Source organism: Pan paniscus, chromosome 7, assembly GCF_029289425.2.
Source record: "Pan paniscus chromosome 7, NHGRI_mPanPan1-v2.0_pri, whole genome shotgun sequence".
NCBI lineage: Eukaryota > Metazoa > Chordata > Mammalia > Primates > Hominidae > Pan > Pan paniscus.
In genome coordinates, this window is record NC_073256.2 from 56,702,231 (window position 1) to 56,725,704 (window position 23,474).

A 23,474-nucleotide genomic window follows, 5' to 3' on the forward strand; every position below is an offset into this window, starting at 1 on the left:
TGCTGTAGTCACCGTGTTCTGTTTCTCATTCCTCCTGCAGATGAGTGACATGGGCTGGGGCGCCGTGGTAGAGCACACCCTGGCTGACGTCTTGTATCACGTGGAGACAGAAGTGGATGGGAGGCGCAGTCCCCCATGGGAACCCTGACCAGGTCCCTCTTTTCTGTCAAGGACTTTCTGGGAATAATACTGGGGGTTTTGTTTTTGTTTTTGAACTGTCTCAAATGTTCTCCCAAAGATGCTAAAAACACAGCCTCTCCTTTTAGCAAGTTAAAAGGCTGGGTAGGACTGCGGGAGACTGCCTGCCTTTCACCATTTTCTCCCCACTTCCAGTGACTGCTCTTACTTTGTGTACCATAAGCCAACAACCGCTGACTCCAGGATTGCATAAGCCCCCTGTGAAATCGGTGCTGTACTGCATACCCTGCCAGCTGTGACTTGTTATCCTACTATATTTTCTAAGGAGTGAATAATATTGTCCGAGTAACTAACTTATTTAAAAGACATTTCCTTCTGTGGGCATTGACTGTATCCCACCTGTTTTCCAAGGAAATGGTAACCTGTTTCTGAGAACACCTGAAATCAATGGCTGTACATTCCAAACCAATCTAAACGCTATTTCCTTTTGGTGTGGGTTTGGTTTTGTTCATTTTGAAATACACTTTTGAACACTGAGATCCGTAAAACTACTAGATCTCTGGAAGTGTAATTGTGAAAGAAACTTGCTTGCAGCTTTAACAAAATGAGAAACTTCCCAAATAAAACTTGTTTTGAAGTTCATGTGACACTTTGCTTCCCTTCAGGTTGGGTGCCTCTTGATGACAGTGTTCAGAAATGTAAGCAGCACGAGGAAGGGAGCTGGCACTGGGAGGAAGAGCCGGGTTTCTGAGTTGTGTTTTGGCCGCTTTCCTATTGCTCCCATTCTTGCCAATCAGCCACCCCCTTTCCTGTGAAAATCTGCCACCTTGAGGAGAGGAACAAGAGTTTAAAAGGGCTAATGATCTCCCTCCCGGTCTTCCCTTGGAACATGGATGTTGATATATGTGCGGGTGGTTTCCTGTCTTGCTTATCTTACTTTGCCCTGAGCTGATGGCTAAAGGGCAGTTTTCGGACTAGTAAAGACTGAAATGTAAGAATGAGCCTTCTAGGCCGGGCGCGGTGGCTCACGCCTGTAATCCCAACACTTTGGGAGGCCGAGGCAGGTGGATCACGAGGTCAGGGGTTCGAGACCAGCCTGACCAACATGGTGAAACCCTGCCTCTACTAAAAATACAAAAATTAGCCGGGCGTGGTGGCGGGCACCTGTAATCCCAGGTACTCAGGAGGCTGAGGCAGGAGAATTGCTTGAACCCGGGAGGCGGAGGTTGCAGTGAGCTGAGATCGTGCCACTGCACTCCAGGCTGGGCGACAGAGCAAGACTCTGTCTCAAAAAAAAAAAAAAAAAAAAAGAATGAGGCTTCTAGGCACTGTGGCTCACACCTATAATCCCAGCATTTTGAGACATCAAAGCAGAAAGATTGCTCAAGACCAGGAGTTCAAGACCAGCCTGGGCAACATAGCAAGATCCCTTCTCAGTAAAAAAATTAGCCAGACGTGGGCCGGGCGCGGTGGCTCACGCCTGTAATCCCAGCACTTTGGGAGGCCGAGGCGGGTGGATCACGAGGTCAGGAGATCGAGACCATCCTGGCTAATACGGTGAAACCCCGTCTCTACTAAAAATACAAAAAATTAGCCGGGCGTGGTAGCGGGCGCCTGTAGTCCCAGCTACTCGGGAGGCTGAGGCAGGAGAATGGCGTGAACCCGGGAGGCGGAGCTGGCAGTGAGCCGAGATCGCGCCACTGCACTCCAGCCTGGGCGACAGAGCGAGACTCCGTCTCAAAAAAAAAAAAAAAAAAAATTAGCCAGACGTGATGACACATGCCAGTAGTCCCAGCTACTCTGGAGGCTTAGGTGGGAGGATCCCTTGGGCCCAGGAGTTCGAGGCTGCAGTGAGCCATGTTTGCACCACAGCACTCCAGCTTGGGCGACAGAGCAAGACCCTGTGTCCAAAAACAAAAAACCCTTTCCTTTTGGATTCGTATATAGTTTCCTTATCTTCCTTTTTCTTTTTTTTCTTTTTCTTTTTCTTTTTTTTTTTTTTTTTTGAGATGGAGTCTTGCTCTGTCACTCAGGCTGGAGTGCAGTGGCGCAATCTCGGCTCACCGCAACCTCCGCCTCCTGGGTTCAAGCAATTCTCCTGCCTCAGCCTCCTGAGTAGGTGGGACTACAGGCACGTGCCAACACACCTGGTTAATTTTTTTTCGTATTTTTAGTAGAGACGGGGTTTCATTATGTTAGCCAGGATGATCTCGATCTCCTGACCTCATGATCTGCCCACCTCAGCCTCCCAAAGTGCTGGGATTACAGGCATGAGCCACCACACCCGGCCTGTCTTCCTTTTTTCAATACATCAGTCTTACGGCAAAGACAGCCCTCCCAGGATTGCCCAAAGTCCCTCCTGCATTTACCTCTCTACCTCGGTTAATAAGTAGAGTGGCTCACCACTGGAGGGTGACATGCTGCTGCAGAATCACCATGTTATGCCTGTGGCTCTTCTGAATATCTTGTCATTTTCCTGTTTAAGAGAGTTCCCACACTTCAAGACAATATTGGTATTTTAACATAGTAGCATTGACTAATATATTTGTCTCCCGATGAATCACCCAGACACTTTGATTTGGCCACTGCATATCTCTGAACAGGAAAGCCTATACAGGTCGAGTGTGATTGGAGGCTGAGGCTCAGCCCTAGACACCTATTAATGCGTGAACCAGTCTTCAAGGGCAGACCTGGTTATAAAGCTTCTAGATCATCGAAGTTTGAGGGACTCCAAGAAAATGAGGGTGGTGTTATTTAGAGGAAGCTGAATGTTAACTCTTTGTAATATAAATTACCACATATAAGTTGTATACACACTCTCCATCTAAATTATAAAATTAGCTTTTTGTATATATTTTCACAAATCAAAGGTTACAGGTAATGATGTTCTTCTCAAACTTCAAAAGTGTATGTGTGTTTTAATACAGTTCATTTGAAGGGCTCGGAGAATATCTACTCTTCACAGCGTCCTATATAAAATAGTTTCTGTAATCAGATCAACAGTGATAACTTGTTTTATTCCAGTGTAAAATTAAACAAGTGGGAAAATATCTCCACAGAAACCAGAAAGACACAATTACATAGTTTGAAGGAGGCAATTAGAATCCAGCAAACCAGTGGGTTTGTTAAAAGCCTATTTCTTGACTGTCAGCCTGTTCTCTTGAAACTAGAATATATGTTGCTTTAAGGTATCTTTAAACAAGTAACTATTTTCTCTTAGCTGGTAGTGGATGATAATTCCATTTTAGAAATACTTCTCTACAACTATCCTCTCTCAACTCTGAGGCTCCTAGATAAACAATAATTTTATCCATGCCAAAAATAAACTAAGAAACAATCCGAATAAATTATAATAAATACCTTTACTAGTTGTAAAATTTTAATACCTCAGGAAATACCACAGTGTTCCCACTAATGCTATTTTTTAATTTTTAAATTTAGTTTGTCATAATTTGGTTTCATCAACTCCTTTGTTTTTTCCTTCTTTTTTTTTTTTGAGATGAGGTCTCACTATCTTGCCCAGACTGGTTTCGAATTGCCCTCCAGCAATTCTCCCACCTCAGCCTTCAGAGTAGCTGGCATTGTGGGTAGGCACCACTGTGCCCAGCTGCTGTTTTATAATAAATAAGCCAGAGCTCTATCTCCAAATGGTGCAAATCATCAATGCTATTAAAACAAGAATGGAAAAGCTTCAGGTGGTAATGGTGATTTTTTCATCCTCCCTACCCCCCCCCATCCCAATGTGTGTGTGTGTGTATAATTTTTTTTTTTTTTTTTTTTTTTTTAAGACAGCCTCGCTCTGTCGCCCAGGCTGGAGTACAGTGGCTCGATCTTGGCTCACTTCAACCTCCGCCTCCCGGGTTCAGGCGATTCTCCTGCCTCAGCCTCCCAAGTAGCTGGGATTACAGGCATGCACCACCACGCCCAGCTCATTTTGTATTTTTAGTAGAGATGGGGTTTCTCCATGTTAGTCAGGCTGGTCTCCCGCCCTCAGGTGATTGCCTGCCTTGGCCTCCCAAAGTGCTGAGATTACAGGCGGGAGCCACCTCACATAAATTCTCTTGACTCCTGGGAAAGGGAATTTACTTTCACCATATTACCCCTTCTTCCAGCCACTTCTCCCAGAATACTAAACTTTTAGCCTGTTTAAGCAGAGAAGTTGCCAGCCCCAAACAAAGTTGACAGCTGTGGAATTATCTTACTACTAATTGGCATCATAAATAACAGAAATGTTAACTAATATTGTTTATCCTCTCATATTTGGCACTGCCTTTCCTTTTAATTAGGTAAATAAACAGTTATAATCTTCATCTTCCAGGGCCCATTAATCAGCTATTGCTTATAGAATTCTTTAAGAACTCATTTAGATTATGATTATGGAAATTAAATTTTTATGAAAGATCCTGGTAACAGAGTCTAAATTATTGAATTGCATAATTTCCCAGTAGTTCCTTTCCTTTTAATGAGCCTTAATTTAGTTTGACTAATTAAAAGCTTTGTCCAGAACTCCTCTAGTGTGAAGTTGTAATCTACTAGCATAGATTTTTTTTTTTTTTTTTTTTTTTTGAGATGGAGTCTCACTCTGTCGCCCACGCTGGAGCGCAGTGGCACAATCTCGGCCCACTACAACCTCCGCCTCCCGGGTTCAAGTGATTCCCCTGCCTCAGCCTCCCAAGTAGCTACGACTACAGGTTTGCGCCACCACACCCAGCTAATTTTTTGTATTTTAGTAGAGACGGGGTTTCACCATGTTGGCCAGGATGGTCTCGATCTCCTGACCTTGTGATCCGCCTACCTCAGCCTCCCAAAATGCTGGGATTACAGGCGTGAGCCACTGCACCCAGCTGCATAGATTTTTTTTTTTAACAGTACAATATTAAAACAAAGACTGATGTTTTGTGTGAATTATGATTCTTTATTCTGACTGGTGCCTATGAAAGCAATAGGGAAACATGTCTACTAATGAGTTTTGTCTTTTTCCACAGAGAAAGCTTGGACTGTATTTCTGGAAGGCACCCACTGTGGGGTGCTGCTTGTTCTGTGGTGTTGCTGTGCAGCGGCCGGGAGGAGCGGAGGGCTGCAGGAGACCCTCTGAGATTCTGCTTTGTGCACATGTACTGCCAGCGCATGGCATTCTTGAGCCCATAAAGCAAGACTTCTCAGGCCCTGTGGTTAGCATCCCCCACACCCATATCAGCCACTAGCATTTTAAAGATGGTTTTAGGTGGGTACATAAGGGCCCAGAAAAAAAGTTTTACAATTATTTTAGGGGCCTAAACCCTCATGTCATAGCTAATCAGTGAATGAAGTTACCTTTTAATCCAAGAGCCTCATCCCTGTTTTCTTGGTACTAAAAACTTTCACCAATCTGAATCCTAGTGTCATACTCTAAACACGAACCCCACCCATCCCACTGTCACCAGATGGAGATCTTAGACTTGCAGGCTTCCAGTAGGGATTCTCCTGATGAGCGTGTGTACCAGTGCAGCTGGGCACAGTTGGGAACAGCAGGCTGGTCTTCAACACCTGGCTTCAGAGGCAGGGTGGGACTCCAGGCGCTTGCGCAGGTGGTTGGCAAAATCCACCTGGGTCTGGGACAGGACCTGGTTGATGATGCTCTTGGGCAGCCACCCCTGCAGTAGGAGGTAGGAGAATTTGGCCATCTTGTGAGTTTTGGCCCACTCTTGACACTGCACCCTATCACAAACAGGCTGCCAGGGGCTTGGTCTTCGAGCTCTGTTAATAGGTGCAGCCTTGGAGTTGCCCAGTCAAGGGCGGGAGGACTGCATTGCTGCTCTGCTGTCATGACTTTCAGAAGCACAAGACTGGCCAACAAGATGTTTCAGCCTGGTGTTCCCAGCTGTGTGACCCTGAACCAGTTATGTTGCCTTTTTCACCCTTCAGATCTCTGGACCTAAGTTTCCTTCTTTCTAAAATGATAACTACATATAAGAGTTTAACTTTGCTGTGAGACAGAAGAGGGCCAGGCGCAGTGGCTCACGCCTGTAATCCCAGCACTTTGGGAGGCAGGCAGATCACGAGGTCAGGAGTTTGAGACCAGCCTGGCCAACATAGTGAAACCCCATCTCTACTAAAAATACAAAAATTAGCCATGTGTGGTGGCACACGCCTGTAGTTCCAGCTACTCAGGAGGCTGAGGCGGAAGAATCACTTGAATCTGGGAGGCGGAGGTTACGGTGAGCTGAGACCATGTCATTGCACTCCAGCCTGAGTGACAGAATGAAACTGAGTCTCAAAAAAAAAAAAAAAAGAAGAGGGAGCCATCACAGGCTTTGGAGATGGTAGAGTAGCAGTTAGGCCATCACTCCAGACCCTTCCCTGTCTTACAGCCTGTGATTCTATCAGAATAGAAGAGGATTCTTTCTGCAGCATGGGGGGAATGGGAAGAGCCTGTTTTTCTCACTACCACCTGCCTTCTGGGTCCCCCTCCCATGCCCTTCACCTTGAGGTCGATGCTGAGTAGCCACGTAAGTTTGGTCTTAGAGGGACTTCCAGCCAACGGGTGAAGCACCATGCAAGTGGGACCATGCTCCGCCCTGGCAAATGGAGAAGTCAAGTCAGGAGGACAGTTGCGAGTTCTCTCTTGCACTGGCTGCTTACACCAGTACCATAGATAACACGTTTCTATGGTACCTTGTCTTTTCTAAGTCTCATCAGGGAAGTGCCCTTTGCAAAGGGTAATTATTTGGCAGTTGGCACAGTTACCAGCTCATCAGAATAAAGGCTGCTTGTAGCTGGAGCAGCCCCTGAGGCCTCTTGTGCGCTTTAGTTGCTGGATTACTGGGATGTCAGGGAAAGGATTCAGGCTGGTGGCTGGGCTGGGGCCTTGGGAAATTCAGGAGGCTGTGGTGTACTGAGTGGTATGGATTATTTCAATATTTTAGTCTACATTACAGCTGTGCCTGAGCATACCAGGTGAACCTCAGCCCTGCCCCATGCTTCAGAAAATTATTAAGGTTCTTAAACTTTCTGGGAGGGTCATGACAAGCTGTCTGGCTGTCCAAGTAGGGCCTATCTTGTCTTTGTCCCTCCTTTGGTAAATAAGTATCTTCTTTTGTAGAAGGAAGCCATGGGTGCACCAAGGGTTGGTTTCTTGGAGCTGGGGATGCAGTCCACATGCTTGGGTGCACACCTGCAGGCCTGTGTTAGAAGAGGGGGGTTTGGAGCCTGCTGCCCGTATTACCTGATGACACCCTTCTGCTCAGGCATGTTCCCGAAGTCTGTGGCCATGCCAGCCAGCACACAGGTGGAGCCTCGGCGCTTGGCACAGCGCACGCTCACAAAGTCACGGGGCCCCACCAGGTTTCCTGCTGCCTCTGCAGCCAGCTCGTGAGTAATGAATGTATCTTTTCCGATCTTCTGCAGGACCTACCAGGCCATGGGGAACCAGAATCATGACTCAGCCTGTGTTGGGCTAAGCACCCCCAACAGCTAGGGGTCTTCTCTTTGATACAGCATTCACACTGGGCTCTCCTGGGCCCCTGTCACCCGCACCTGGACTTTGCTCACCTTGATCTCCTTGACATTGGGGTTCCACTCCCCCATTGCTTCCATGCGCTCCACGAGCTCTTCATAGAGCCTCTCTATGGGCTGGTCCACCACGACCTCCAGCCGGAACACCTTGCCCACATCTGGGACCACTTTACTCATCACTTTGTCCCCATTGTCCTGTCAGAGAAAGGAGCCCCCAGAAGGTGGTTAGACAAAAATATTCTTGGCCGGGCATGGTGGTTCATGCCTATAATCCCAGCACTTTGGGAGGCCAAGGTGGGTGGATCACAAGGTCAGGAGTTCGAGACCAGCCTGGCCAAGATGGTGAAACCCTGTCTCTACTAAAACTACAAAATTAGCCAGACATGGTGGCAGGCGCCTGTAATCCCAGCTACTTGGGAAGCTGAGGCAGGAGAATTGCTTGAACCTGCATGGCAGAGGTTGCAGTGAGTGGAGATTGCACCACTGCACTCCAGCCTGGGCGACAGAGTTGTCTCAAAAAAAAAAATTATATATATATATATATATATATATATATATATATATATATATATATATATACTTAGTCTAGGTCCCATAGGCAATACAAGGCAAGATGGGGAGGGGAACAGCAAAGGAACTCCAAGCTGAGCACGAGGAAGCCTGAAACTGTCCTAAGATAGAGTCAGTAATCATTGTTGCCATGGCCTTGTGCATCTGCTGACAACTGGAGGAAGTTACCTGCTGCCACTGGACCCTTTTTAAGATTTTTTTCTTGTTTTTTTTTTTTTGAGACAGAGTCTCACTCTGTTGTCCAGGCTGGAGTGCAGTGGCACAATCACGGGTCACTGCAGCCTCAACCTCCTAGGCTCAAGAAATCCTCCTGCCTCAGCCTCACAAGTAGCTGAGACTACAGGCATGCAGCATTACACCTAGCTAATTTTAAAATTTTTTTTAGAGATGTGATCTCCCTGTGTTGCCCAGGCTGGTCTCAAACTCCTAGGCTCAAGCAATTCTCCAGTCTCGGCCTCCAGGCGTAAGCCACTGCACCCAGCCCCACTGGACCCTTTGTCTCGGTGGCGAATGATGGTGGTATGGGTAGGTCCAACTGAAAAGACTCTTACTTGACTTCAGAAGCTCAGAGATCCCAAGAGAGAAACCTGGGAGTGGGAAAAGTGGTTTACACCAGCTTAATTAGATACATAGAATGTTGAATGGGATCTTCAAGATTTGTTTTAGTTCAATACCTCATTCCACACCAGAAGAATGTGGGGCCAGAGAAGGTCAGTGATTGGCCCAGGGACCCTTAACTAAGAGCAGTGCCGACCTAAGTCCCAGTTGGCTCCCAAACTAGTAGTCTGTTAACTCCATTACTCTGAGAACTTAGGGAAGGAAGGGTTCTACCTGAACTTTGTGTAGTGGGCAGCATGTCAGCTTTTGCTGAAGGTAAAGCCACCAAAATCTCCATAACAGAGCCACCAGCCTTTACCGTGAACCTGGTTACTGTCCCCTGTGATGGGTCAGTGCTCAAGCGCAGAGAACCCCAGAAGGCCGTGGGCCACTCTGTGTTCTAGTCCAGGCCTGTTGTAGGGTGAGCCCACATCACCCCTGCAAGCCCAGCCACAGGTGGGCTGACAGCACAGACAGTGCACTTTGGCATCGTTGGGATATCTGACCCAGGGCAATGAGGCACTTGGAGTTCCCCTTGCATGATGTCTGCCAAGTGGGCACACAATGCAATCCTATTCTGTAACTAAGGACGCAGGAATAGTGTTTCTCAAACAGGACTCTCCAGGGTGTCTTTTATGGGGGAAGAGCATTATCTGAGGATATATTCTCGAGAAAGGAGAGTTCTCAAGATAAAACCGCTTGCTACCCAGTGACTGCTGCATGAGACAGGAATTCTGGGAAAAATAGTAACCCCAGCTGGCCTTGAGGATGGCAGTGGAGCATGGAGGAACCACAGGCTTCTCCCCGACACTTACCTGCTGACTCTCCTTCTTCCAGCCCTCTTGGTTGCTAAGGATGCCCAAGGCCTTCTGCATGGCCTCCTCCCCCTGCTGGAGATAGGCCAGCTCCTGGTCACTGTAGAGAGTCTCTTCCAGCCGAGAACCTGGATACACAGCCGAGGAGAGACAGAGCTTCCTTCTTCTCCCAGCCTCCACCAGCTCTCATCCCTGGAGCTCTGGGTCTGCTCATTGCTCTGAAGAGCCCAGACTAAAGCCATAGGGGCCAGCCTGCTGGTCGAGTTAATCACAGCCACCCCAGGTGACCAGAGAGGGATCTGGCCTTGAGGAACTCTAGGCTGGGGACGTCCTCTCAAAATGAAGGAATGGCAGGAGGGGAGCCAAAGCCACATGCACCACATCACCCTCCAGGGAGCCTCCTGCCAGCAGCACCAGGAGCCCAGAAGCCTCAGCACTTACCGAGCAGAGAGCTCCGCCGCCGAACCTGGTTAATCCACGTGCTAGGGGTGGGGCCCCCCAGGGCCCTCCGGTTCAGCTCCTGGCCAATGGCCATCACAGCCTGTTGCCTCAGCCCTGCAGAAAGGAATAACCCTTGTCTAGGAGCTGGAAAGCCCCTTAGAGATGGACCACTCCACCCCCTCATCTTGTCTCAAATGAGTAAGTTGGTTTGGAGAGGGAAATGACTTGCTCAGGAGCACACAGGATTCTAGCAGGGACCTGAACTAGAGCCAGGCCCTCAACTCCCACGGCAGTGCTCCAGGGTCCAGAAATCTGCCTTCCATCTGGGGTGGTCAGGCCTGGCCCTGCCTGGAGATGGGCTATACCAGAGCCTGCTGGAGTTTCTGTCCCTAAAAGGGGAAAAAGCTGTGTTCAAGCAACCAGAAAAATCCTACTTCATAAGGAGAATACAACTCCTGAGGCCTGTGTGCTTGCATGAGTCTGTGTGTCTGCACGAGTCTGTGCTTGCATGAGGTCTGTGTGCTTGCCAGAATCTGATTGCATGAATTTGTGCTTCTGTGAGTCTGTGTGCTTGCATGCATAAGCTACTCTGTGTGCCCCTGGATTCTGGGCCAGGGAAGCCCTGTCCATCTAGTGAGGACGACAACACCACTGCCAGCTGCAGATCTAAGCATGGCTTCTCACTCTAAAGGTAGCTAATTCAATCCAGTGTAATTGGAAAGATCGTGTCTAGATTGACTTGTGTACCCTTCAGTGGCAGCAGGGGATTGATTCAAATGACCTTGGATGCTAATCAGCTCTACAAAAGTGGCCTCTTGTAGCTGGTTTCTGCCCCTTCCTGGCTATTCAATGATAACCAGTCTTCCCAGCCCCAACGTCTTATCTCTTTACCTTGCCCTCCTGTCTTACTCCCCTATCTCTCTTCTCCTCCATCTTTTTTTGCCTGTGGGAGTCAAGTCTAATATTTACTCTGCCACTGTGGGCAAGACTTTCCTGTGTACCCCTGCTACAAGACTTGTCCAGCTCTGAAGGAAGGCAAAGTCAGGAATAGTTCAAGAAAGATGGCCAGGCATGGTGGTGCACGCCTGTGGTCCCAGCCACTCAGGAGGCTGAGGCAGGAGAATTGCTTGAACCCGGGAGGTAGAGGCTGCAGTGAGCCAAGATAGCGCCAGTGCACTCCAGCCTAGGCGACAGAGCGAGACTGCCTCAAAAATAAAATAGGCTGAGCGCCATGGCTCATGCTTGTAATCCCAGCAGTTTGGGAGGCGGATCACCTGAGGTCAGGAGTTCAAGACCAGCCTGGTCAACGTGGCGAAACCCTGTCTCTACTAAAAATACAAAAACTAGCCAGGCGTGGTGGCATGCACCTGTAATCCCAGCTACCCAGGAGGCGGAGGTTGCAGTGAGCCGAGATCGTGCCACTGCGCTCCAGGCTGGGCAACAGAGTGAGACTCCATCTCAAAATAAAGTAAGCCAGGTGTGGCGGCTCACACCTGTAATCCCAGCACTTTGGGAGGCCAAGGTGGGAGAATCCCTTGAGCCCAGGGGGTCAAGACCAGCATGACCAATATAGCAAGACTTTGTCTCTAAAAAAAATAAAAATAAAAATAAATAAATAAAACTAGCTGGTTGTGGTGGTGCACGCCTGTAGTCCCAGCTACTCAAGAGGCTGAGGTGGGAGGATGGCTTGAGCCCATGAGTTTGAGGCTGCAGTGAGCTATGATTGTTCTACTGTACTCCAGCCTCCGTGACAGAGACCTTTATTCAAACAAAAAAAAAAGAAAAGAAAAGGCGGAAGAAAAAAAGAACGAATGAAGGAAAAGGGGAAGGAAGAAAGGAAGAAAGAAAGGAAAGGAAGGAAGGAAGAAAGAAAAAGAATAAAAATGAAAGAAAAGGAGAAAAAAAGATTGGAGTCCTGGAGGGGAGACCAGAAATTATAGAATCTGGAAGGGATATATCTTAGTAACCAGCCCGCTTCTTCCGAGGGGAAAACTGAGATTCAAGAAGGGAAGAAACTTGCCCAGGTTCACCCAGTAAGAGGCACAACTAGGATCAGAATTGGGTGGCCTGAGCCTCATCCGCTGAGAGCTGGCCAACCCCTCATCGCCTCCTTCCCGCAGCGCTCACCCTTCATGTTGCGCATGTGTCTGTAGGAGCTCCCAGCGCACAGCTTGAATGTCGCTAGCAGCATTGTTTCCTGGAAAATGTGGCAGTGGTGGGGTCGCTGCCGCCGCTGCTGCTGCCTCTTCTCTCAAGGGTGGTTCTTCGTCCTTCCTGAGCCCCTCAAGCTTCGCCTCTGAGTCCCGCAGCTGCAGCCTGGACCTGGTGTTCTGCGTCTTAAATGCCCCCCGCTGAAGGCTGTGCATCATCATCAGGAGATAAAAACGCCATCACTCACTGTGCAAAGGAAGGGGTCAAGGATAGAGCGATTGCCTCACACTGCTGCTTTGGCCGTTTGTGGGGAGCTTGGGGCGGGGGAGGGTGCAGGGGAGAGTAGGGAGGACAGGGCCAGGCGAGGGATGGAGGGGAGAGAAGCAGGGGCAGCTTAGATGAAGGCACACAGTGGTTTTCAAGACTTTAAAGTGCAGATTTCTAGCCCTTGTCTTCAGAAACTCCAGGCTCAGCTGATCTGGAATTGAGGCTCAGAAACCTGTGTTTAAAAAAAAAAAAAAGAAGGAAAAGAAAAGAAAAAAGAAAAAAAGAAAAGAAAAAAACTTCCCTTGGCAGGCGCGGTGGCTTACGCCTGTAACCCCAGCACTTTGGGAGGCCGAGGTGGGCAGATCACTTGAGGTCAGGCGTTCGAGACCAGCATGGCCAACATGGTGAAACCTCATCTCTACTAAAAATACAAAAAATTAGCCGGGTGATGTGGCAGGCACCTGTAGTCCCAGCTACTCGGGAGGCTGAGGCATGAGAATCACTTGAACCCAGGAGGCAGAGGTTGCAGTAAGCCAAGATCGTGCCACTGCACTCCATCCTGGGCGACAGAGTGAGACTCCGTCATAAATAAATAAATAAATAAATAAATAAATAAATAAATAAATACCCAGTGGTTGCAATGCAGGTGTTGTGTGGACTACGCACTACACTTTGAGAACCACCGTCTCGGGAGAGTGAGCCAGGGTGTTTACCAGGCAGTAGAGACCGTATGGCTGCTCTTCTTCTGGGTGAGGACCCTGAAGTCCACAGAGTGGAACTGACTTGTTCAAGGTCAAACAGCTGGCCAGTGGCAGGGCCAGGACAACAACCCAAGCCTCTGGCCTTCAAGCCATCTGTACACAGTTCCTCCTGCGGTCCCCAGGACGCTTGGTATATTCAACTGTCAATTTATTTACTCATCTATTTATAGAAACCACCTTTCCCAAAGTCCTGTTCCGAGTGAGGGTTCTTAGGGGTCTGTGCTGGAGCAAGGATGACCTCTCGTGGCTGAGTCGCGGGGTGGGGCGGGGGGGGGCGGGGCAGCCCTATCAGTATACGGCAGAGAGAAGAGGAGGGCCTGGGCCACGCCCACACCCTTCCCCACACTTTCCCCCCAGTAGCTTTGTCTGAGTGAGCTGGGCTGGGGGTCTTGGTATGTGCAGAAAGCTTGAAAAGACAGGGCATGGGCTGGGCACAGTGGCTCATGCCTGTAATCCCAGCACTTTGGGAGGCTGAGGCGGGCGGATCACAAGGTCAGGAATTTGAGACCAGCCTGACCAACATGGTGAAACCTCGTCTCTACTGACAATACAAAAATTAGCCGGGAGTGGTAGCGTATGCCTATAATCCCAGCTACTCAGGAGACTGAGGCAGGATAATCACTTGAACCCGGGAGGCAGAGGTTGCAGTGAGCCAAGATAAAGCCACTGTACTCCAGCCTGGGTGACAGAGCAAGACTCCGTCTCAAAACAAAAACAAAAACAAAAAAACAAAAATTAGCCAGGCGTAGTGGCAGGTACCTGTAATCCCAGCTACTCAGGAGGCTGAGGCAGAATTGCTTGAACTTGGGAGGTAGAGGTTGCAGTGAGCTGAGATCACACCATTGCATTCCAGCCTGGATGACAGAGCACGAGACTCTGTTGCAAAAAAAAAAAAAAAAGGAAAAAAAAAAAAGGGCGTTGGGGTGTTCACCCTAGTCTTTGCACTTTAGGGGCCCTGTCAGGCTGAGCAAGGCCCCACGAGGCCTCTGCATTTCCCACTCACCGTTACCCAGGCGCAGCACGTGCTGGGCTCTGACGGAATCTCTTCCCTTTACAGTGACCTTGAGGCTGCTTTTAAGCCAGATTCACTGGGCAAGAATATTGGGAGTGGAAAAACTCACACTGGAACTGCCCCTGGCCCAGGCCCTGCTCCCTGTGGGAGGGAGTTCTGTGTCCTGCCACCACCTCACAGAGGCAGAGGGGAGCCCTAAAAATGGGGAGCAGTGCCGGGGCCCCATGCACTCTCGCTGTCTCCCCGACACCAGACAGGGTGAAAGGGACAGGATCTGCTCAGAGCCAGGCCTGGCACTTGGAGCCCATATAGAACAGGGGAGTCGTCCCCCTGGCCCCCGATTTCCACCCCGGTGATGCAGTCGGGTAATCCTGTGAGCAGAGGCTGCCTAGAGGCACCCAGCCCCTTCCTCAAAACCTCCTCCAGGAAACCTTCCTAGACCATCCCGGTCTTCTGGAATGCTGGCTCCTCCCACCACACCCTTGCTGTCAGTATCACTTGAGGGGCTTAGTTCTGGTCCTGATTTGTTGAATGGTTTGTATGTGTTTGCTTGTCTCTTCTGTGGAATTATCTCCCCAAGGCAGGTGCTGGGTCCACTTTCCCCCTTAAAAGCTGTCCCCACCCTCAGCACTCACCTCCAGCAGAGACACAGGGGACTCTTGCTCCTTCTCTATTAAAACTTTTTTTTTTTTTTTAATTTTTAAAAATAGAGACGGGGTCTTGCTATGTTACCCAGGCTGGTCTTGAACTCCTGGGGTCAAGCCATCCTCCTGCCTCGGCCTCCCAAAGTGAGCCACTGTGCCTGGTGTGCTCCTCCTCTATTGAGTGACCAACTGGGAAAGCAGCTAGGGGTGCAGGTATATCTTTAGACTCAGGAAACCTGCCTGAAGGCATTGTTTCCAGCCCTCAGTCCCCAAGGAAGACAGCAGGGCCTCTCCCCCGTCGCCAGCCTGTGCCTAGGCCCTCTACCTTTCAGAGAGGAGGTGCAGCGGATGAGCTGGGCAGGTGGGGTGCCAGCTCCCCCGGCTCCTCCCTCTGATCTGCTGGGGCATGTGCCTCTCCTGCACATGTGTGTCTGCAGGCCTGCCTCAGCGAGGTGGGGGGAGGGGGAAGGCGGTTATTATGGGACAGGCCATGCAGATGATGATCAAGGCCCTGCTGCTGCCTTCCTGTGGAGAATTATGGCCATTCTGAAAGGGGTGGAGGTGGTGTGGGAGACGGAGGATAGAGCCTATGGCTGTGGCTGATGTCAGAGGCTGCCATTGACTCCCGGGAGGGGGTGGTTGGGAGATGGTGCTGGGTGACCTCTGCAAGGGCCAAGGCTCTCTCCCTCATCCTTTCCAGGCAGAATGACTCATTAACTCTCTCCATCCCTCTGAGCAGTAAAGTGGCGAGAGAGGTCTGGGAATTTCCTCTGGTTCTGGACCATCTGTATCTGGCTCTGCTTTTTGATGAGGGCAGAGCTTCCAAGAAAGGAGGCCAGATGACCATGGCAGGCCATGGGGGAGGAGAGCCAGGAGGCCAGCTCAGGTGGTGTGGATGTGCCATGCTGGAGAGGAAGGCCCCCAGGCCAGGCGAGAGAGCCAGGGCTTTGGAGCAAAAAAGGGGATTCCTTCCTTCCTTCCTTCCTTCGTTCCTTCCTTCCTTCCTTCCTTCCTTCCTTCCTTCCTTCCTTCCTCCCTCCCTCCCTCCCTCTCTCCCTCCCTCCCTCCATTCATTCAACAGTCCTTTCCTGAATGTCTCTATGTGGCTCTAAAGTTAGGACGATATGAGTTGAACCATAGACCCAGTATGGACAGTCGTAGAGCAGATGAGGTGTTTTGGAAGTAGAGATGATGGAACCTCTAATTCTATGGGGGAGGGAGGGAGGAATGTTACGGAAGGCTTCTGGAAAATACGATTGGGAGTTAGCTAGGTTTGTGGAGGGGGTTTAAAATAGAGAGTTGATGGGGTAAGGGTGTCCCAGGTAGAGCAGATGGCCAGCAGCTTGGAGGAGACTCTGAGGGCTGCGAGCTGGCTGTCAGGGGGAGCTTGGGCCATTCCACATGGCCTCAGCCTCCCAAAGTGCTGGGATTACAGGCGTGAGCCACAACGCCCAGCCTCTTTTTATTTTCTTCATCCTCTCAGGTTAGTTATAAGGTTTAAATGAGGTAACAATACATCAATACCTCACAAGATAAAGTCCAGAATTCTTAGCACAATTCCAATTTGGCCATTCCAGTTCTCACCTGGATTCTACCCAGCAGTGCTCAGCTCTCCCTGTGGTGCCTGCTGCCATCCATCCTGTGCATACCTTCTCTGTTCCAGGGATACTTGCAGTGCAGTCTCCCCTCAGAGGCTGTCCTCTGTGCCTTTCCTCACCCTACTCTTTAATTAGAATCCAATATTTTGGCCCGGCATGGTGGCTCATGCCTGTAATCCTAGCACTTTGGGAGGCCGAGGTGGGCAGATCACCTGAGGTCAGGAGTTCGAGACCAGCCTGACCAACATGGAGAAACCCCGTCTTTACTAAAAATACAAAAAAAATTAGCCAGGCATGATGGCGCATGCCTGTAATCCCAGGTACTTGGGAGACTGAGGTGGGAGAATTGCTTGAACCTGGGCGGTGGAGGTTGTGGTGAGCCGAGATCGCGCCATTGCACTCCAGCCTGGGCAACAAGAGCAAAGCAAAACTCCGTCTCAAAAAAAAAAAAAAAAAAGATCCAATATTTTACCTTTTGGCCCCACCTTGATAAATATTTATCACAGTATAAATAAGACTCTTGCCAGTTTCTCCTTGTTTTACTTTTTTTTTTTGAAACGGAGTCTCGCTGTCTTACCCAGGCTGGAGTGCAATGGCACAATTTCGGCTCACTGCAACCTCCGCCTCCCAGGATTCTCCTGCCTCAGCCTCCCGAGTAGCTGGGATTACAGGCACGTACCACCACACTTGGCTAATTTTTGTATTTTTAGTAGAGATGGGGTTTTATCATGTTGGGCAGGCTGGTCTTGAACTCCTGACCTTGGGATCCACCCACCTTGGCCTCCCAAAGTGCTGAGATTATAGGCGTGAGCCACTGTGCCAGCCCTTTTTTTTTTTTTTTTTTTTTGAGACAATGTCTTGCTCTATTGCCCAGGCTGGAGTGCAGTGGTACAATCCCAGTTGACTGCAGCCTCAATCTCCCAGGTTTAAGAGATCCTTCCAGCTTAGCCTCCCAGATAGCTGAGATTATAGGTGTGCACCACCATGCCCAGCTAATTTCATTATTTTTTGTAGAGACAGGATATCACTATGTTGCCCTGGCTGGTCTTCAGCTCCTGGGCTCAAGCGATCCTCCTGCCTCAGCCTCTCAAAGCTCTGGGATTACAGGCATGAGCCACTGGGCCTGGCTGGGTTAACCTTTTAAAATCTCCTGTCTCTCTCTGTGAAAAGTGGGGCTAATAGTTGCATCTTAGCATATGCCTGGCTGCCATCTAGCAGTCAATAAATTTTAGGGTGATGGATGCTTACTCAACTTTAAATTCTGTTGGAGTCTCTTGTTTCCCCCCCTCACCCACCATTTCAAGCAGGTAAGCCCGACTTTTGATTTCCTTTCCCAGGAATTTTGGCAGAGAACATAGAGCATTTGGTCTTTTGTAATCACCTAAACCAGAATAACAAACTGAATTTAGCCCTCACAATATTTAATTTGACCTACACACCATTTTAAGAACACTTTGAATTCATTGCCACTGTAAACTATAGGGACAGAAAATAGATCAGTGTTATCCAGGGGCTGGAAAGGAGGAAAAGAGTTAAATACACAGGGCAGGAGTGATGAAAATATTCTGTATCTTGATCGTGATAGTGGTTACATAACTTGTTAAAACTTATAGAACTCCACACCAAAAAGGCTGAATTTTACTTTATGTAAATTACACCTCAGTAAACCTGATCGGAAAAAAAACTGTGTCTTGGTGATGGATTCCCAGGCATTCTGGGTTCCTGACCTTGAGATCTGCCCAGCAGTGAGCCCTCTCTCTTTCTATTGGCCCCAGCTACGTACTTGGGTCGTGACACCACTCAGTTCTCTGGGTTCCCAAAGCAACAGGCTTTGAGGCCTTTTTTTTCTTTTCCCTTCTTTTTTCTTTCTTTCTTTCTTTCTTTCTTTTTCTTTCTTTCTTTCTTTTTCTTTCTTTTTCTTTCTCTTCCTTTCTTTCTTTCCTTTCTCTCTTTCTCTCTCTCTCTCTTTCTTTCTCTCTCTCTCTCTTTCTCTCTCTCTCTCTCTCCTTTCTCTCTCTGTTTTTTTTTTTTTTTTGGATACAGAGTCTCACTCTGTTGTCCAGGCTAGAGTGCAGCGGCACGGTCTCAGCTCACTGCAACCTCTGCCTCACAGGCTCAAGCGATTCTCCTGCCTCAGCCTCCTGAGTAGCTGGGATTACAGGCACCCGCCACCGCGCCCCGCTAATTTTTTTATTTTTTTATTTTTCTATTTTTTTGAGGCGGAATCTCGCTCTGTCGCCCAGGCTGGAGTGCCGTGGCGCTATCTCGGCTCACTGCAAGCTCCGCCTCCTGGGTTCACACCATTCTCCTGCCTCAGCCTTCCGAGTAGCTGGGACTACAGGCGCCCGCCACCACGCCAGGCTACTTTTTTGTATTCTTAGTAGAGACGGGGTTTCACCGTCTTAGCCAGGATGGTCTCGATTTCCTGACCTCGTGATCCGCCTGCCTCGGCCTCCCAAAGTGCTGGGATTACAGGCATGAGCCACTGCGCCTGGCCTAATTTTTGTATTTTTATTAGAGACAAGGTTTCACCATTTTGGCCAGGCTGGTCTTGAACTCCTGACCTCAGGTGATCTGCCTGCCTTGGCCTCCCAAAGTGCTGGGATTACAGGCGTGAGCCACCGCGCTTGGCTGGAAAATTAACTTTTGATCTTTGGCCACTTAGGTGAATACAGGACCAGCTTAATTGGTAAAATCAAGCACCCTTAAAGCAGTCTCTTGCTCCCATTATCCACAGGACCCCTATAGGGTGACATGCAAGATGGGGGTGGGCACTGCAGCCCACATCTGCCTGGAAGACAATTAGGAGGAGAACAGGTAGAAGAAAATCTTTACTTCCAGCAACCCTGACAGGCACCCAGCTCCCTGTCCAACCCCCACCCCCATGGGATGCTTTTCCAGATTTTTTTTTTTTTTTGAGACGGAGCTTCACTCTTGTTGCCCAGGCTAGAGCGTAATGCCGTGATCTCGGCTCACTGCAACCTCTGCCTCCCAGGTTCAAGCGATTCTCCTGTCTCAGCCTCCTGAGTAGCTGGGATTACAGGCATGTGCCACCATGCTCAACTAATTTTTGTGTTTTTAGTAGAGACGGGGTTTCATCATATTGGTCAGGCTGGTCTTGAACTCCTGACCTCAGGTGATCTGCCCACCTTGGCCTCCCAAAATGCTGGGATTACAGGCATGAGCCACCACACCGGGTCTCAGAATTTTTTTTACCACCAATTACCTCCAAACCCTTCACACCTGAAGGGCTATGGCCTGCACTAAAGGCTGCCTCCACAGTAGGGGAACATCTCCATATTCAATGTAAGGACTGATCACTACTAATTATCCTACTCCTGGCCGCTCAGTGGTCGCAACTGTCTTCACCTTTTGGGGTCGTACTGGTCTCTGAAGCATATTGGTAAGCCAGCCTGAACTTACTTCATGCTTTCATCCATCCATCCATCCATCCATCCATCCATCCATCCATCCTTCAACAAATACATACTGAGACTTAATGCACATTAGGCATCATTCTAGATGCTGGGGATACAAGAGTGAACAAGACAGATAGAAATCCATCCTTAAGGGTTTACATTCTAGTGAGGGAGGGGAGCAGACAGTAAACAGGTAAAATATATGTCAGATGGCAATACTTGGTAGGGTGAAAAGCTGGAAAGTTACAGATGGGGACGGGGTGCTTTTTTTTTTTTTTTTCTTGAGACTGAGTCTCACTCTGTCACCCAGACTGGAGTGCAGTGGCATGATCTCGGCTCACTGCAACCTCCGCCTGCTGGGTTCCAGCGATTCTCCTGCCTCAGCCTCCCGAGTAGCTGGGATTACAGGCACCTGCCACCACGCCCGGCTAATTTTTTTTTTTTTTTTTTAAGACAGAGTCTCATTCTGTAGCCCAGGCTGGAGTGCAATGGTGCGATCTCGGCTCACTGCACCCTCTGTCTCCCGGATTCAAGCGATTCTCCTGCCTCAGCCTCCCAAGTAGCTGGGATTACAGGCGTGTGCCACCATGCCCAGGTAATTTTTGTATTTTCAGTAGAGACGGGGTTTACCATGTTGGCCAGACTGGTCTCAAACTCCTGACCTCAGGTGATCCACCTGTCTCGGCCTCCCAAAGTGCTGGGATTACAGGCGTGAGCCACGGCACCCAGCTAGGGGTGCTATTTTAAAGGGGCAGTCAAGGGAGGGGAATGTGACAGAGATCTGAAGATAGTGAGAGAAGGATTCATGCAAATTTTGGTGAATAGCATGTGTTAAGCCCAGAGATCAACAGATTCAGCCCCATCCAGGGCACAGGTGATTTTCAGGAGTTGAGAAGAAAGATATGAAAATGAACGTGGACTTAAAAAAAAATTTTTTTTCTGTACCTCAATGGATGCAAATACTCTTTTCCTTCCTAGTTGAAATAAGCACATACAAATTTACTATAAGGTAGTGTTTTTCAAATGTTTCTGACAGCCAGGCACAGTAACAAATTTATTTTACATCTCCAGTATCTGCATACATGCAGATAACAAGTTTCACACATGGCCTAACTTTATTATGTGTGATGCGCTTTGATTTCTTTCTCTTTTTTTTTTTTTTGACGGAGTTTCATTCTTGTTGCCCAGGCTGGAGTGCAATGGCATGATCTCGGCTCACTGCAAACTCCGCCTCCCAGATTCAAGCAATTCTCCTGCCTCAGCCTCCCGAGTAGCTGGGATTACAGGCATGTGCCACCACGCCCTGCTAATTTTGTATTTTTAGTAGAGACAGAATTTCTCCATGTTGGTCAGGCTGGTCTGGAACTCCTGACCTCAGGTGATCCACCCACCTCGGCCTCCCAAAGTGCTGGGATTACAGGTGTGAGCCACTGCGCCCAGCCTTTTTTTTTTTTTTTTTGAGACGGAGTCTCACTGTCACCCACTATGCTCCTGAGTAGGTGGGACGACAGGTGTATGCCACCACACCTGGCTAATTTTTTGTATTTTTGGTAGAGATGATATTTCACCATGTTGCCCAGGCTGGTCTCGAACTCCTGAGCTCAAGTGATTCACCCACCTCGGCCTCCCCAACTGCTGGGATTACAGGCGTGAGCCACCTGCATTCTATTTTTTATTCTAGTCCACTCAAAAAAGAAATTCTGGGCCACGTGCAGTCAGTCATCTTGGGCAGGTGTGCCTACTCTGCCTCCTGGCCTACCCCTTCTGCTGTCTGCACTGTGCTTGGCCTCCCTGTCCTGGCCCACTCACACTCCTGTGAAGAAAATGATACTTTCCAGCCTTCTTCACCTGTGATATCACTGGGACTCCTCCTGACCTGGCTTCCCTGAGCGTCCATAATGGACAGTATGAGGGTACTTGGCTCCACTAAGTATCCAGAGCCTGTTTGGATTTTATCAGAGCAGGGAGGGGAGCAGATACTGCGGTTTAAACTTAGCTAAGAGCATGCAGTCTAAGAAGGTCACGGGCTAAGGGCGAAAAAAAAAAGAGTAAGAGATATGCTGCTGTACTCAATTATTTCAGAAAAAAGATGGCCAGAAAGGGGTCTTTGGTAGATCTTCCTATTTTTCTACCCTGAAAGCAGTCTCAAGCCCCAATTGGAAGAACTTTATTTTTCTACCCTGAAAGCAGCCTCAAGGGAAGCTGGGCGTGGTGGGGCATGCCCGTAATCCCAGCTACTCGGGAGGCTGAGACAGGAGAATTGCTTGAACCCGGGAGGTGGAGGTTGCAGTGAGCTGAGATCGTGCCATTGCACTCCAGCCTGGGCAACAAGAGCAAAACTCCGTCTCAAAAAAAAAAAAAAAAAAAAAAAGATAAAACAGAAGTATGAAATGGGACTGATTGTGAAGCCCAATAATACAAGAGTCCAGCAATGGTCGGGGAAGAAAGCATTAGATTTCAGTATCTGCAAAGACTGGCTTGGGTAAGGTGAGGGCAAACCATCCCACTGGGCAGTCGAGGAACTAAGAATGCTGCAGATAGTCCGGAGAGTTTCATCCTTTAGGTCCAAGTCTTGGCTGTTGGCTGTATGATAAAGGTCTAAAGCAAGACAGGACACACAATGACTGAAACCTTGCTATGGCTTGGAAATTCTTGGAATTTAACGTAAGAGTAAATCATAACTCTTGCCATTACAGTGGGAATTGATGGATGTTGAAAACACAAGATAACTGTAACGAATTCACATTTCTTGGAGGTGTCACATGTTTTGAAGCAGTGGGGCTCTGAAAAACAAATGCTGTCATTCTGCTGAACTTCAGAGTATCTTACTGTAGTCACACGTTTTTCAAAAGTTGGTATTTCTTTCTTCTCTTTATGTGGGTAGTTAATAATACATTCTATTAAACAGTAAGATTATGGGCAAAACATTAGATAAGCCATTAAGTGCAATAGTTTCCTCATAAGTTACCTACTATAAAATCAGCCCAATGATGAACACTTCAGAAGTCAAATGGTTTGTAGGCCTTTTGGGCAGTTTTAAAAACCCCTGAGCTCATAAAATGTTAATACTATAAAATAATTCACACACATACAGGCCAAGTGTGGTGGCTCATGCCTGTAATCCCAGCATTTTGGGAGGCCGAAGCCAGAGGATCACTTGAGGTCAGGAGTTCGGGAACCCACCACGCCAACATGGTGAAACCCCGTCTCTACTAAAAGCACAAAAATTAAAGAGGGGTGTGGTGGTACGTGCCTATAATCTCAGCTACTCGGGGAACCTGGGATGTGCAGGTTGCAGCGAGCCAAGATCACACCTCTGCACTTCAGCCTGGGCGACAGAGCAAGACTCTGTCTCAAAGAAAAAAAATAATAATAATAATAATAAATCACACACATACAAATCAGATATAAAATTTATGAAAATAACATCTTTGCTTAACAGAATATAAAAAGGAACTACCTGGAATAATCATAGTTAAAATTACTGAGAATCAGAGGATGACTTACTCAAGCCTAATCTGCCAATAATTGCCAATTTCACACGATATCTCCTAACTCCTAGTTGAG

At 48.5% G+C, this 23,474-nt stretch overlaps 2 protein-coding genes across 5 annotated transcripts in view; one reads left to right on the plus strand and one right to left on the minus strand.

The window, feature by feature from the left end:
- ASH2L (ASH2 like, histone lysine methyltransferase complex subunit) overlaps nt 1-780 on the plus strand; it is a 34,787-nt gene extending 34,007 nt beyond the window's left edge. For all 4 annotated transcript variants that reach the window (XM_034965948.3, XM_034965949.3, XM_003830728.7 and 1 more), the window contains one exon: nt 41-780. In XM_034965948.3, the coding sequence (XP_034821839.1) occupies nt 41-148 (108 nt within the window). In that variant the 3' untranslated portion in view covers nt 149-780. The remainder of the gene's footprint in view (nt 1-40) is intronic.
- STAR (steroidogenic acute regulatory protein) lies at nt 451-13,429 on the minus strand. The gene is made up of 7 exons (XM_034965952.3): nt 12,183-13,429; nt 10,056-10,169; nt 9,615-9,742; nt 7,669-7,827; nt 7,343-7,527; nt 6,602-6,695; nt 451-5,771 (listed from the first exon to the last, which is right to left on the minus strand). Exons 1-7 carry the CDS (start codon nt 12,244-12,246, stop codon nt 5,658-5,660), a joined length of 858 nt encoding a protein of 285 aa, XP_034821843.1. The 5' UTR covers nt 12,247-13,429; the 3' UTR covers nt 451-5,657.
- Between the last annotated feature and the right edge of the window lie 10,045 nt (nt 13,430-23,474).

Bases quoted from the DNA above. Each gene is read 5' to 3' on its own strand.
- STAR (XM_034965952.3), bottom strand. From the start codon at position 12,246: ATGCTGCTAGCGACATTCAAGCTGTGCGCTGGGAGCTCCTACAGACAC. The intron at 7,828-9,614 runs GTAAGTGTCGGG...TTTCTCTGACAG, and splicing joins GGAAGAAGGAGAGTCAGCAG to GACAATGGGGACAAAGTGAT. The intron at 7,528-7,668 runs GTGAGCAAAGTC...ATGGCCTGGTAG, and splicing joins CCAATGTCAAGGAGATCAAG to GTCCTGCAGAAGATCGGAAA.